Source organism: Saccopteryx leptura, chromosome 1, assembly GCF_036850995.1.
Source record: "Saccopteryx leptura isolate mSacLep1 chromosome 1, mSacLep1_pri_phased_curated, whole genome shotgun sequence".
Lineage (NCBI taxonomy): Eukaryota > Metazoa > Chordata > Mammalia > Chiroptera > Emballonuridae > Saccopteryx > Saccopteryx leptura.
The window spans coordinates 59,724,773-59,737,754 of NC_089503.1; the positions used below are offsets into that span (position 1 = coordinate 59,724,773).

The window sequence follows — 12,982 nt, forward strand, 5'->3', positions numbered from 1 at the left end:
TTGTCTTTTTTTTTTTTTTTTTTTTAAGAAGCAGCATTTAAGGTATTGGTAGGAATGGTGATACTTTTCAGTTTTGGAGATTTGCCTTTTACATTCCAATATGAAAAACATTACAGATGCCTGGAATAAGTAGATAAATTAATTTTACATTACTAAATGACCCATTTTGAAAAAATATTTTATTTATATTGATTTTAAAGTGAGGAGAGAGAGAGAAAAGGGAGGGCGAGCAAGAAGAATCAACTCATAGTAGTTGCTTCTATATATGCCTTGACTGAGCAAGCCTGCGGTTTTGAACAGGCCACCCCAGCATTCCAGGTTGATACTGTATCCACTGCGCCATCGCAGGTCAGGATTAATGCCCCATTTTTTCAAACTAAAAATGAGTTTATTTTTTCTGACAATAAAAATGACACAGACTGTTGGGAACTGCAAGCCGACAGGGTCTTTGCGGTTTAGATTTTTGGGGGACAGAAGTGTGGGGAACTGGCAGTAAGCTGACAATCTGCCCAAACCTCCCACCTCACTTGCTTAGTGAAGTTACTAAAAGCTGTTTTTACTCACACCTCCATGTTAGCTGTGGTGCTGGATGGTTTGTATTCATCCTATCCTCCATGTCCCTCAGAAAGACTGGAGGCAGTTCTTTGGTTTGTGAAGTTAAGACGTTATGTATGGTGGGGGTTTTCTGCACTTGGGAGAGTTCTTGGGTTGCCTTGGAAATGTGATAAAAAAGATATCATTGATTTGCTAATGACTCTCTTTGCCCTAGAAATAAAGCAAGGTTGGGGGTGGAGGGCACTCTGTTTTTGCCATCAGCTTGCAGAGGCCTCCTGATCTCATCCTATTTCTCTTTAAGTTTATTTTCTTCATTTCACATCATTCCCCCTCAGGACCTGGAATTACTAGTCACACAGGTTCCCGGCAACAGACTCTTATAAAAGTTTAAAAATCTAGAAGGAAAAAAAAGAGAGAATAAAAATCATGGGCTTTGCTGGCCAGTTGGCTCAGTGGTAGGCGTCGGCCTGGCGTGTGGAAGTCCCAGGTTCGATTCCTGGCCAGGACATACAGGAGAAGCGCCCATCTGCTTCTCCAGCCCTCCCCCTCTTCTTCCTCTCTGTCTCTCTCTTCCCCTCCCACAGCCAAGGCTCCATTGGAGCAAAGATGGCCCGGGCGCTGAGGATGGCTCCATGGCCTCTGCCTCAGGCACTAGAGTGGCTCTGGTTGCAACAGAGCGACACCCCGGATGGGTAGAGCATCGCCCCCTGGTGGATGTGCCGGGTGGATCCCGGTTGGGCACATGTGGGAGTCTGTCTGACTGCCTCCCCGTTTCCAGCTTCAGAAAAATACAAAAAAAAAAAAAAAATCATGGGCTTTGGGCATACCTGAGCATAAACACATGGCCCACCACCACTTACTCCCTTATGGTTTGGGGCAAGTTACTTACTCTTTCTCAGCTCCAGTTTCCTCATCTGTAAAACAGGGATAATAGAAGGTCAGTAATAATATTTACTTACTTTATAGAATTGTTTTTGCTGATGAAATAAGAATATTCAAGTAAAAGGCCTAGCGTGGTGCTTGCACACTTTACACACTCCATGAATAAGTAAGAGTGAACAACATTTCAAGTCTCCTTGTTTCTTAATCCAGTGCCCCCCCAATCTCACTGTCTTCAGTGTAATTGAACTTAAATCGATAAAAAGTCACTGAGAATCTATTAGATGCTGCTGTGTTAGTTGTTGTTATTATTAGAATGAGGCCAGATATAAAATCCTACTTAGTTATTAGTTTAAGACAACCTTGTCTTGGAACCTATATGGAATAATTTCCTATTCACTTTTCCTACTAACATAACATTGATTTAAATTTGGGTCTTTTTTTTGGTGAAGGAGTAGTAGAATTTAACAAGGTTGTTTGAGTATCAAATGAGTACATTCTAGGAAGGTACCCACAATGTGACAGTTACTCAGTGTAACTAGTTATCACCCCAGCAATGTGCAAGACTTTCACACCAGTGGTTTATGGGAGTGAAAATACAGAGGGATCCTCTTTTCTGGTTTACTTTTGATCCTAGACCTGAGCTTTCAGGCATTATCTAGATAAAACACTAATCTTCTGGACACAGTCCTAGGATTGTTTACTGACATTTAAACCTTGTCAAAGATCTCTGCTCCCTAACTTTCCCTCCCCTTGTCTCCTCACAACCCCCATCAAATGCCCTGACAACTTCCAAGATTAATTCCTGTTTGCCTGGAGTCTGTTCCCACATCCTGTAGATAATCAATACATACCATTTGTTACTTGGCTTCCACTGAAAGCAATTCTCATTTTACTGATGTTCTCAAGGATTCCCAAGTTTTTACAAAAAAATGAATTAGAGTTCATTGTATTTATTATTGGCTTTCCTACATGCAGTTATAAAATAATAATAAGACAGAAAAACACGATGTTTAAGATCATGGATGCTAGAGCCAGACTGCTTGGGTTATAATTCTGTCTCTGCCAGTTATTTTGTGATTTTGGCCAAACTACTTAACCTCTCTGTGCTAATGTTTACTTATCTTGAAAAAGGGGATAATAATAACCTTACTTTCTAGGGTTCTTACAGAGATTAGATGGGTTAATATTTGTAAAGCACTTGGAACAGAGCCTGGCATATAGTTAATAGTAGCTAGGTATTGTTATGTAATAGTTATCATTTATAGAGCACTTAGCTATCTTCCAAGTACAGGACATGTTACTTTCAATCCCCTCAAGCATGCAAAGTGTATATTGTTTGTAGTGGTGTGCTAGAGCTGGCCTGTACCTGCTTATGAGAGTGGAACATCAATGTTTCAGAAAGTTGACAAGTCAGTTGTTAAACAAAGCCATTACTAAAAATTAGGTAATATAAATTTAAAATTAAATTATATTAAAAACTAAGACAACAAACCTTCAAATATTGTCACTTCCTCATTATTTTACTACATTGTACTACCATCTATGCTTTGTGGTTACTTGTTTATTGTACTTTTAAAAATTATTTTTCAATTACAGTTGACATTCAATATTATATTAATATCAGGTATACATTTAGACATTTATATAATTTATGAAGTGATCCCCCAATAAGTCTAGTACCTGCCTGAACCATACCTAGTAATTACCATATTATTGACTATACCCCCTATGCTGTACTTGACATCCCCATGTTTATTGTACTTGGATGGTGGAAATAATGGGGTGATGTCGTACATCTCTACCTAACTGTGTTCTGTGACATTGGTATCAGTAACGAAATCTGCTGTGGTGAGTATTCACACCACAGAAGTTGGCAACCACTACAAATCAGAGACTCTTTAATTTGGCTAATTGGTTATTAAACATTTATCAATATACCACTATATATTATTGTCCCTTCTTTAGAGGGACCTTTTTCTAGTCCCAATCTAATCCCACTACTCCACCCCAGACTTGGAAATGCCTTTAGTCATTTATTTGATAATCCCATGCCTGAGATCCATTTTTGCCCTTTACTCCTTCTTCCCAGAATTCTTTTTTTTTTTTTTTTGTCCAAGATTAACATTAAACCCATTGTTTCTAACACCTGTACCTATATTTATTTTCCTGGTTTGAGAATGCTTGGCACAGTAGTTAAGATTCCTTAAATGATCACTTTTCTTAAATGTGTTATTAGTGTGAACATACACATTTGGAAAACTATACATATCAAAAATGTACAATTAAAATCATTTTCACAAACTCAACAAACCATGAGATCAGCATCCAGATACAGAACCAGAACATTATCCTTTTCTCAGAAGCCTTCCAGTTTCTACCCTTCCAAGGTTAACTACTTATCTGGCTTCTATAAGTCATGCAATATTTTTTTTCTGTTAACTTTATTTTCCTTTTTATTTTATTTATTCATTTTAGAGAGGAGAGAGAGAGAGAGAGAGAGACAGGGGAGAGGAGCTGGAAGCATCAACTCCCATATGTGCCCTGACCAGGCAAGCCCAGGGTTTTGAACCAGCGACCTCAGCATTTCCAAGTTGACACTTTATCCACTGTGCCACCACAGGTCAGGATATTTTCCTTTTTATTGGGGTGACACTGGATAACAAAATTATATGTTTCAGGTGCACAATTCTACAACACATCATTTGTACTGTATTGTGTGGTCACCGCCCCAAGTCAAGTCTCTGGCCATTACCATTTACCCACTCATAACCTTCACCCCCTTCTGACACCTCTCCAGTCTTTTAAAATTGGCATATCTAGGACCACGTTGGGTTAGGTACTCTATATTATATTATCTACCTCTGTTGGAGTGGGGAATAGTATCAAGACTCCTGCCAATTATCTTTATTTATATCCCACTCCTGTGGAGCAATGACAAGAAATGTGTTCCAATTCCAGCATTACCACTTAACCCTGTGACCTAAAAAATCCATGTCTCCTCTCTTAAGCCTTGGCAATCTAGTCAATAAAATATAGACTAACAATCCATTTGCAGAGATGCTATGAAGAGTAAATGAAATCTTTCTTTCAAAGCACCTGGTACAGTGTTCCTGGATGTTACTGATTTTTATTGTGTACAGTCATGGTGTGAGGACTTTATGTATATAGTTGTTTATAACTCTGGCCATATAGAATTCTTTGATTTTCTTATCTGCTCTTGTTCTATCTTCCACATCTCAGTAGTCAAAGGCATCATCATGTACCTAAAATTTTTTATTCTAAATCTAGGCATTTTCCTTGATTCCTGTTGTTCCAACATTCCACTCATCTAATGCATCAGCAGGTTTTGCTGACTCTAAAAAGAAACCCAAGTCACTGTATTCTCTCAATTTTTACTACCATTATCCTATTTTAAGCCACTACCATCCCTCACTTAAGTATCTTCACAAGAATGTTAAGGTACTTATAAACAGACTCCCTGTATTATTGATCAGAGATGTACGCCCAGCACCCCAGTATCCAGAGCAGTGCCTGATTCTGAGGCTTTTGCTATGTCTCAAATGAATACATGTTGCAACAAACCTTTGAAGTGGGTACTATTATTATTTCCATCTTATAGATGGGGCAATAGGCATGCAGTGGTTAAATAACTTTACTTAAGATCACAGCAACAAATACAGTATCAAAACCAGGATTCAATTCTAGGGTTTAACTCCTATAGAGCCTGCTCCATTATCCACTACTAGAAAGCCCGGCGGTCATACGAAATGACCGCTGTTCTAGATATTATAAATTGTAATTAAAATGATTTGTGCAAAGGTATCTGCTAATTCAAACTGAATTACCCAGGGCAGGTGGCGAGGATGCCCCTTTGCTTACTGCCCCACGGGGTTTCCCCCTTCTACTTGCTTAATTGCTTAAAGTAGAGTGCAATGAAGGAAACCACTGGCGGTACATTTCTTAAGAGCCACCGCTAGCTCAATAAATAAGGTGATTTAAATAATAAAATGTTAATTCACATGTCAAAGATCTCTTTGTACACAACATTTCTTGTGTAGATCTTTCCATCATTTTTAAGCTCGCCTTGCAGAGGACCATCAATTATTTTTAATTTTACGTCCGTTCTTTCACGAACTCTTGAACAGGCAACATAAAGTTGACCGTGTCCAAATGCAGGCTCAGGTAAAAAAATGCCAACACGCTTAAGCGTTTGGCCCTGAGACTTATTGATGGTGATAGCAAAGGCAAGTTTTACAGGAAATTGTCTACGTCTCAATTGAAACGGCAACCCTGTTTGAGATGGAGCCAAATCAATTCTTGGAATGACATATATTTCACCTTTAGAGGAGCCAGTCAAAGACTTAGCTATTATGACATTATTTTTCAATTGGAGAACCTCTAGTCTTGTACCATTGCAAAGACCTCTTCTGGTGTTAAGATTTCTTAACAGCATAATAATTGCTCCAATCTTTAACCTCAATTTGTGAGGTGGCATGCCAGAAGGAGGGACTATTTGAATGCCGTGGCAACTTCACCCCATTGGCTAGTACAGTTACGCAAGCAACCAATAAGCTATCGGCGACAAACAGACACTTAAGCCGCGTATAATAAAGATGCCGTCATATTTAGCTACAGTGTTTATGCTGAAATCAATTATTAAGGGATTTTTGGCTGATGTTAATAGAAATTTTAGTTAAAATTCCCCAACACGAAAACTTTTTCTTAAAGTTCATGTGCCCCTACACACAGCCTTCAGGGTAGCATGATTTGGCTTCTCCCAAGTTTCATCACTCCTGATTGGCCCCTTCTCCCAACATTTCAGCCATAGTCAACTCTTTTCTCTTTCCCGCAAACACTCCTGCCTCTATGGAACCATTGCCCCTCTCCCATCCCCTCTGGAAAACCTTTCCTAATTTTTGAGGGATTATATTATAACAAGCAGTACGTTATCCCAGCTGGCATCACTCTACTAAAATTACTTGTTTATTTCTTTATTGGTCACTGCTGTGTCCCCAGTGCCTAAGCATTGCTTGTAATAGAATAGGTACTTGATAAACATTTGTTTAATTAAGTTATGAAAGGACATGGATTATTTTATCAATTTATAGATGGAAAGACTGTGACGCCTAGAGGTCAGGTACTTTGCCCTGAGTCAGTCACTCAACGGCAGTGGTGAGGTTTCAAACTCAACTCCACAAACAGCCCCTCCAGACCACGCCCACTCTCCTAGTTCTTCCCGTCCTTCCGCTTCCTCTAGCTCCGCCTACTTCGGCCTACGCCATCTCTGAGATTAATTTGACCCTCGGACGGCCGCCGTAGCGCGTCGCCTCTGTTGCTGTGGGAAACGACCCGCGACCTAGGGGGAAGGAAGGACGTTTCCCGCCGGCGGGAGCTGCGGTTCAGGCGGCGTGGGGAACCCAGAAGCTGCGGGGCATAGCGCCGCAGCACCATGGCGGACCAGATTTATCTGGAAAATATAGACGAGTTCGTCATGGACCAGAACAAGATCGTGAGGAGCTAGGACTGGGGAACGCGGGTTTTCGCCTGGGGTCCTGGGGCCCGGCGAGGGCGGCGGAGTCCTGTCCCCTCTCCGTGTGGTCTCGTGAGGACCAGCCGAGGGAGACAGGTCACCACGCCTCGTGCCTCAGGCGTACGAGAACTCTCGGGAGAGGTCTCGGCGCGCGCGGCAGCCCTCGTCCCTTGGGTGGGCGTACTGGGCACTGCACCGACTAGGGGCCGCGGAGGGAGGGGCGTTTCTTGTTAATATTTCCAAGGCGTCTGTACAACTTTGATAAGGTGGCTGGCATTTAAAGCCCCAAATTTACAGTTGAAATGTAACCAGGCTTAAGTGACAAGTTGTTTAACCTTCCGACAGTTGGTTTCCTGTTACTGGAAATTTGGTATTGATACAGGCTTGACCTGCCTCACAGGGATAGAAAAGATCAAGTGAGACAATGGATGTGAATGCATTTGGCAAATCGTGATGATTACCTACTGTGAGTTTAGGATGCACATGATTGCACTTACTCTTTGCAGGGACCCACCCAGAGGCTGGTAGAAAAGGCAATTGAAGCAGACAGAGGAGCCAAATACTTTATTTGTGGTTGGTAAGGGATAGTCAGTTTTCCAGCCTAGGTCTGTCTCTTTTGCTAATAATGTTTCATACACATCGCACTGCCTTTGCCTAACTTAATAACTATTGAAAACTCAGCATTTAGAATTGGAAGACTTTGAGAGAAAAGACAGGAGAGTTCAAGGAAGAAGGGAAGGAAGATCTAGACTTGAAGATCAGAGTTCCCAATCTAATCTCTGATACAGTATTCATCCACCTCATTTCATTCCCTGATCCCTGCACCACTTAGGTCCTTTAATGTTCCTTTGTATGGCTACAACTTTCCTTAGAGGTTTTTCTGGGTTATACACTTCAAAATAATCTAGCTTCTGGGTGAGTTTTAGGATAGTCTTGGATGGTGGTCCTCAAAAAAGGACAGAATGTGAAATAAGAGCCTTAGTAAAAACAATGAGTGTGAGAAAAAGGAGGGCTTTGGCTTTGATGTATATTCAGCCTTCCTTTTTAGATTATTTACATTAATTGGTCTGTAAAACAAATTTCTTAGTATTTGTAAGATAAGTATCTCAGTCCTACCTGCTCAGATGGATGGTTTGTGGGAAAACTGGGGCAGCATCTATTATAAGGCATATCATGTAAGACTAAGAATCAATTTTTTTTAGAGAGAGAGAGAGGAAAGGAGAGAGATGAGAAGCATCAGCTCATAGTTGCGGCACTTTAGTTCACTGATTGCTTCTCATATGTGCCTTGACCTAGAGTCTCTAACCAAGCCAATGACCCCTTGCTCAAGCCAGCGACCATGGGATCATGTCTATGATCCCTTGAGCTCAGTTGTGCTCAAGCCAGCAACTTCGGGTTTGAACCTGGACCTCAGCGTCCCAGGTCAGTGCTCTATTCACAGCAACACCACTGGTCAGGCAAAGCTAGGAATGTTTAGGTGCATTTTGAACTGACCTGCACTCTGGAGCCATCTAATAAATGTTTTAAAAATTCCTTCTTGGCGGCCCTGGCCGGTTGGCTCAGCGGTAGAGCATCGGCCTGGCGTGCGGGGGACCTGGGTTCGATTCCCAGCCAGGGCACATAGGAGAAGCGCCCATTTGCTTCTCCACCCCCACCCCCTCCTTCCTCTCTGTCTCTCTCTTCCCCTCCCGCAGCCGAGGCTCCATTGGAGCAAAGATGGCCCGGGCGCTGGGGATGCTCCTTGGCCTCTGCCCCAGGCGCTAGAGTGGCTCTGGTTGCGGCAGAGCGACACCCCTGAGGGGCAGAGCATCGCCCCCTGGTGGGCAGAGCGTTGCCCCTGGTGGGCGTGCCGGGTGGATCCTGGTTGAGCGCATGTGGGAGTCTGTCTGACTGTCTCTCCCCGTTTCCAGCTTCAGAAAAGTACAAAAAAAAATAAAATAAAATAAAAAAATAAAAAATTCCTTCTTGGCCCTGGCTGGTTTGCTCAGTGGATAGAGTGTCGGTTTGGTGTATGGACATCCAGGGTTCAAATCATGGTCAGAGCACACAAGAGAAGCAACCATTGGCTTCTTTTCCCCTCCCTCCTCCTTCCCTGCATCCCCCTCATCCTCTCTGACTGCCTGTGGCTCAGTTGGTTCAGGGTTGGACCCTGGTGTTGAGGATAGCTTGGTTTGTTTGAGCTAAAAATAGCTTGGTTGATTTGAGCATTGGCCCCAGACAGGGGTTGCTGGTGGATCCCTGTGGGGGTGCATGTGGGAGTCTGTCTCACTGTCTCCCCTCCTCTCACTTGAAAAAAATTCCTTCTTTTTGCAGGTGACATACAAATGGCTGAGCTATACACTAGGAGTTCATGTTAACCAGGCCAAACAGTAAGTCCAATTTACTACTAATTTTCATCACTTAGGAGTTTTTTGTTTGTTGTTTTGCTTTGTTTATAGCTTTATAGATAGCTTCTAGGTTAGAGTTTTGTGTTTTTTTTCTGGGAAATGGGAAAGAATACTATTTTTACTACTTTATTCTTTAGGTGATTTGCTGGATTTATTTGTAGTCTTGCCCTCTGGTTAACATCACTTTATTATTTCAGATTTATTAAATGGGATATCCAATTTTGTTTACATCTCAGATTTATACGTCTGTTTATCTTAATCTTTATTACAGTTGCGCACATGCTTCTTACGCCCATCTCTGGGTGTTACTGAAATATTCCCATAATGAGGTCAACAGGTGTTTTGACATAAGCTGTATAACAGTATAAGACGGGGGAGAACCTTTTAAGTGAAACTATAACAGAGATGTTTAGAGTGGTGCAGAGCATTCCCCTTGAAGTCTGCCATATTACCTTTCCTTACTTGAAAAGGGAAACAAAGTAAGCTTTTGAATTAACTTCAAAATTTCTTGACCTGCAAATGTGCAGATGTTGTCCATGTCCCAGGGGGAAGAATTGATGAACAGGTTGAGGACACATATATTGAGTTTAAATACTCATTGTTGGGAAAACAGCTCTGTTAGGGTTGCCCGCTTGTACTTTGCCTGATTAATGTGTGAGCACGGGGCAGCACCATGTGTGTATAGGCTATGTAAAGCTATGGATGCTTGCCCTTAGGGCAGTGGATTGCAATTGCCTGCCCGCCACTGTGAGGGGCCATTTTGCTGTTTGCCTGAGAAGTGGTTTTCCCCTGCTGGTTTGCTTGTCTGCTGTTGCGAGACTCTATTAAACAGAAATGGCCCAACGCTTTCTGGCCCCTCAGTTTCTCTACCGTCTGCCCAAATCCAATGTGGACCTGCCTGGCCTCAGCCACTGGCATTCCACTCATTTAGTTTATTTTATCCCTAAAGGTGGTCTTTTTTCCTATTCCTTGAATCGTAGGATCTTTAAGTGGTGGGAATATCCCTTGAGTCTCTAGAGTGGGTTGATTTGGCTTTATTTGAGTTGCTGTTTGACAGTTGGAGGAGTTTGACTATCTAAGATTGTTGTTGCTAAGACTGTCCTGTCCCAAACCAAGAGGTTTGGGTAACTCTAGGAGTGGACACCTGCAAGAGTCATTATTTGTTGTGGTTATGTGTGTTTAAATATGAGATGAGGTACCTATTACTATTATAAACTTTTGAAGTTTAAAGGTGCATACTGGACATGAAATAAAGTATCCTGCAATTTTATGTAGCTACCCTGTGTATTATAGAATTAACACACTTTCTTGCCCCTGCCTGTGTACCAGCTTCATCCCACACCACTCTCCACCCCTTTTATACTCTAGCCATATTTGCCTCAACTACGCCAGGCTCATTCTCACTCCAGGACATTGGTACCATTCCCTCTGCCTGGAATGCTCTCTTCCAAGCTGTCATCATCCTTTAGGTTTCAGCCCAAATTTCACACATTACTTCTTGGAACAGCCCTCCCCTAGTGCATTATTACAGGTATCATCATCCCTCCCTAACTCTGTCATATGTGTTTCTTTTATATTTAAAAAGAAAAATCAACAACTTTATTGAGATAGAATTCATATAGAATTCACCCACTGAAAATGTATAATGAATTTTAGTCTATCCAAAGAGTTGTGCAGCCATAGCTGCAATTAATTTTAGAACATTTTCATCAGCCCCAAAAAGGACCCTGTATGTTAACAGTCACTCATCATTTTTCCTGAATTCTGTCTCCTACTTCCCCCAGCCCTAGGCAACTACTAGTAGATTCTCTATAGATTTGCATAATCTGCACATTTCATATAAATGGAATCATGTGATATGTAAACTTGCGTGTCTGATTTCTTTCACTTAGTCTAATGTTTCCAAGGTTTGACCATGATATAGCATGTATCAGGACAGTAAATCCCCACTTAACATCATCTGAAACCAATTTCACCATAGGCTCATTAATACAGTAAACAAGAGTTAAGTTCCTACAGTATTCATCAGTATTTTAATGAAATTACCTTATTTGAGGTCCTGCTATACTTTATTCCCTTTTATGGCTGAATTATTCTTTCATATGGTGTTACTGGTTTCTTAGGGCTGCCATAACAGTGTACTTGGTGGTTTAAAATTGCAAAAATACATTGTCTCACAGTTCTGGAAGTTAGAAGTTTGAAATTAAGGTGTCAGCAGAGCCATGCTCCTTTTGAAACCTGGAAAGAATCCTTTCTTGCCTCTTTCTAGCTTTTGGTGGTTTGCTGGCAGTCTTTTGCATTCCTTGCCGTGTAGCTGCATGACCCCAGTCTCTGCCTTTGTCATGTGGCATTTGTTGTCCCTGTGTTCACATGGCCATTTTATAAGGATACCAGTTACACTGGATTAGGAGCCCATTTCCTTCAGCATGATTTCATCTTAGCTGATTATGAAAAGATCCCATTTCTAAGTAAGGTCATATTCTGAGGTACTGGTGGTTAGGAGGTCGCATTTCTTTTTGGGGGACACAATTCAGCCCAGAACATATGGGTAAACCATATTTTGTTTATCTGTTTGTTCATCAGCTGATGAACATTTAGGTGTTTCCACATTTGGGTGTTACAAATAATGCTGCTGTGTACATCTGAGTATGAGTTTTTGTGCAGATATGTATTCCCAGTTTTCCTCTTTATATACCTAGGATTGGAATTCCTTGGCCAGATAATAAATCTATTTTTGACATTTTGAGGAACTGCCAAACTGTTTTCAAAGTGGCTATACTATTTTACAGTCCCATCAGCAATGTTCAGGGGTTCCAATTTTTCCATATTCTTTTCAACTCTTGGTTATCTGTCTTTTTTAATTTTAGCCATACTAATGGGTGTGAAGTGGTATCATTATGGTTTTGATTTACAGTTTGATTTGATTTGATCTTTTCATGTACGTGTTAGCTATTTGTATGTATATCTTCTTTGGAGAAATATTATTCTGATCCTTTGTCCATTTTTTAATTGGGTTATTTGTCTTTTTATTGTTGAATTGTAAGAGTTCTTTATATATTCTGGACACTAGACCTTGATTAGATATATGATTTGCAAAAAATTTCTTCCATTCTGTGGGTTGTCTTTGTACTTTATTGATGGTGTCCTTTAAAGCACAAAAGTTTTTATTGTTGAAGAAGTTCATTTGTTCTTTTTCCTTCTGTTGCTTGCTTTTTTTTTATACAGTGTCTAACAGGCTTTACCTAACCCAAGGTCAAAAGGATTTATCTGCGTGTTTTCTTCTAAGAGTTTTGTAGTTTTAGTTTACTTGAATAATTGTCACTTTATTTAAGGTTTTTGCATATTGAGTGCTTGTTAACATGTTAAAAATGCCTTAGTCCTCACAATAAGAACAACAAGAACAGAATAAAAAGACAAACTACACAATGGGAGAACATATTTGACAATACGTCTGATAAGGGGTTAATAACCAAAATTTATAAAGAACTTGTAAAACTCAACACCAGGAAGACAAACAACCCAATCCAAAAATGGGCAAATGAGATGAATAGACACTTCTCCAAAGAGGACATACAGATGGACATATGAAAAAATGCTCAACATCACTAATCATTAGAGAAATGCAAAT

At 40.8% G+C, this 12,982-nt stretch overlaps 1 protein-coding gene and 1 long non-coding RNA gene across 4 annotated transcripts in view; one reads left to right on the top strand and one right to left on the bottom strand.

Moving 5' to 3' along the window:
• LOC136394816 (uncharacterized) lies at positions 1-1,470 on the bottom strand. Of its 2 annotated transcripts, XR_010749239.1 has the most exons (3): positions 1,445-1,470; positions 567-950; positions 1-120 (listed from the first exon to the last, which is right to left on the bottom strand). It is a non-coding gene; the product is annotated as an uncharacterized lncRNA (long non-coding RNA). The 2 variants fall into 2 exon arrangements; XR_010749238.1 differs by having other exon boundaries at positions 1-950.
• Positions 1,471-6,756: 5,286 nt separating this feature from the next.
• The window catches only part of POLD3 (DNA polymerase delta 3, accessory subunit), a 61,307-nt gene continuing 55,081 nt past the window's right edge, over positions 6,757-12,982 (top strand). For both annotated transcript variants that reach the window (XM_066368549.1, XM_066368540.1), the window contains exons 1-2: positions 6,757-6,946; positions 9,281-9,336. In XM_066368549.1, the coding sequence (XP_066224646.1) occupies positions 6,887-6,946; positions 9,281-9,336 (116 nt within the window). In that variant the 5' untranslated portion in view covers positions 6,757-6,886. The remainder of the gene's footprint in view (positions 6,947-9,280; positions 9,337-12,982) is intronic.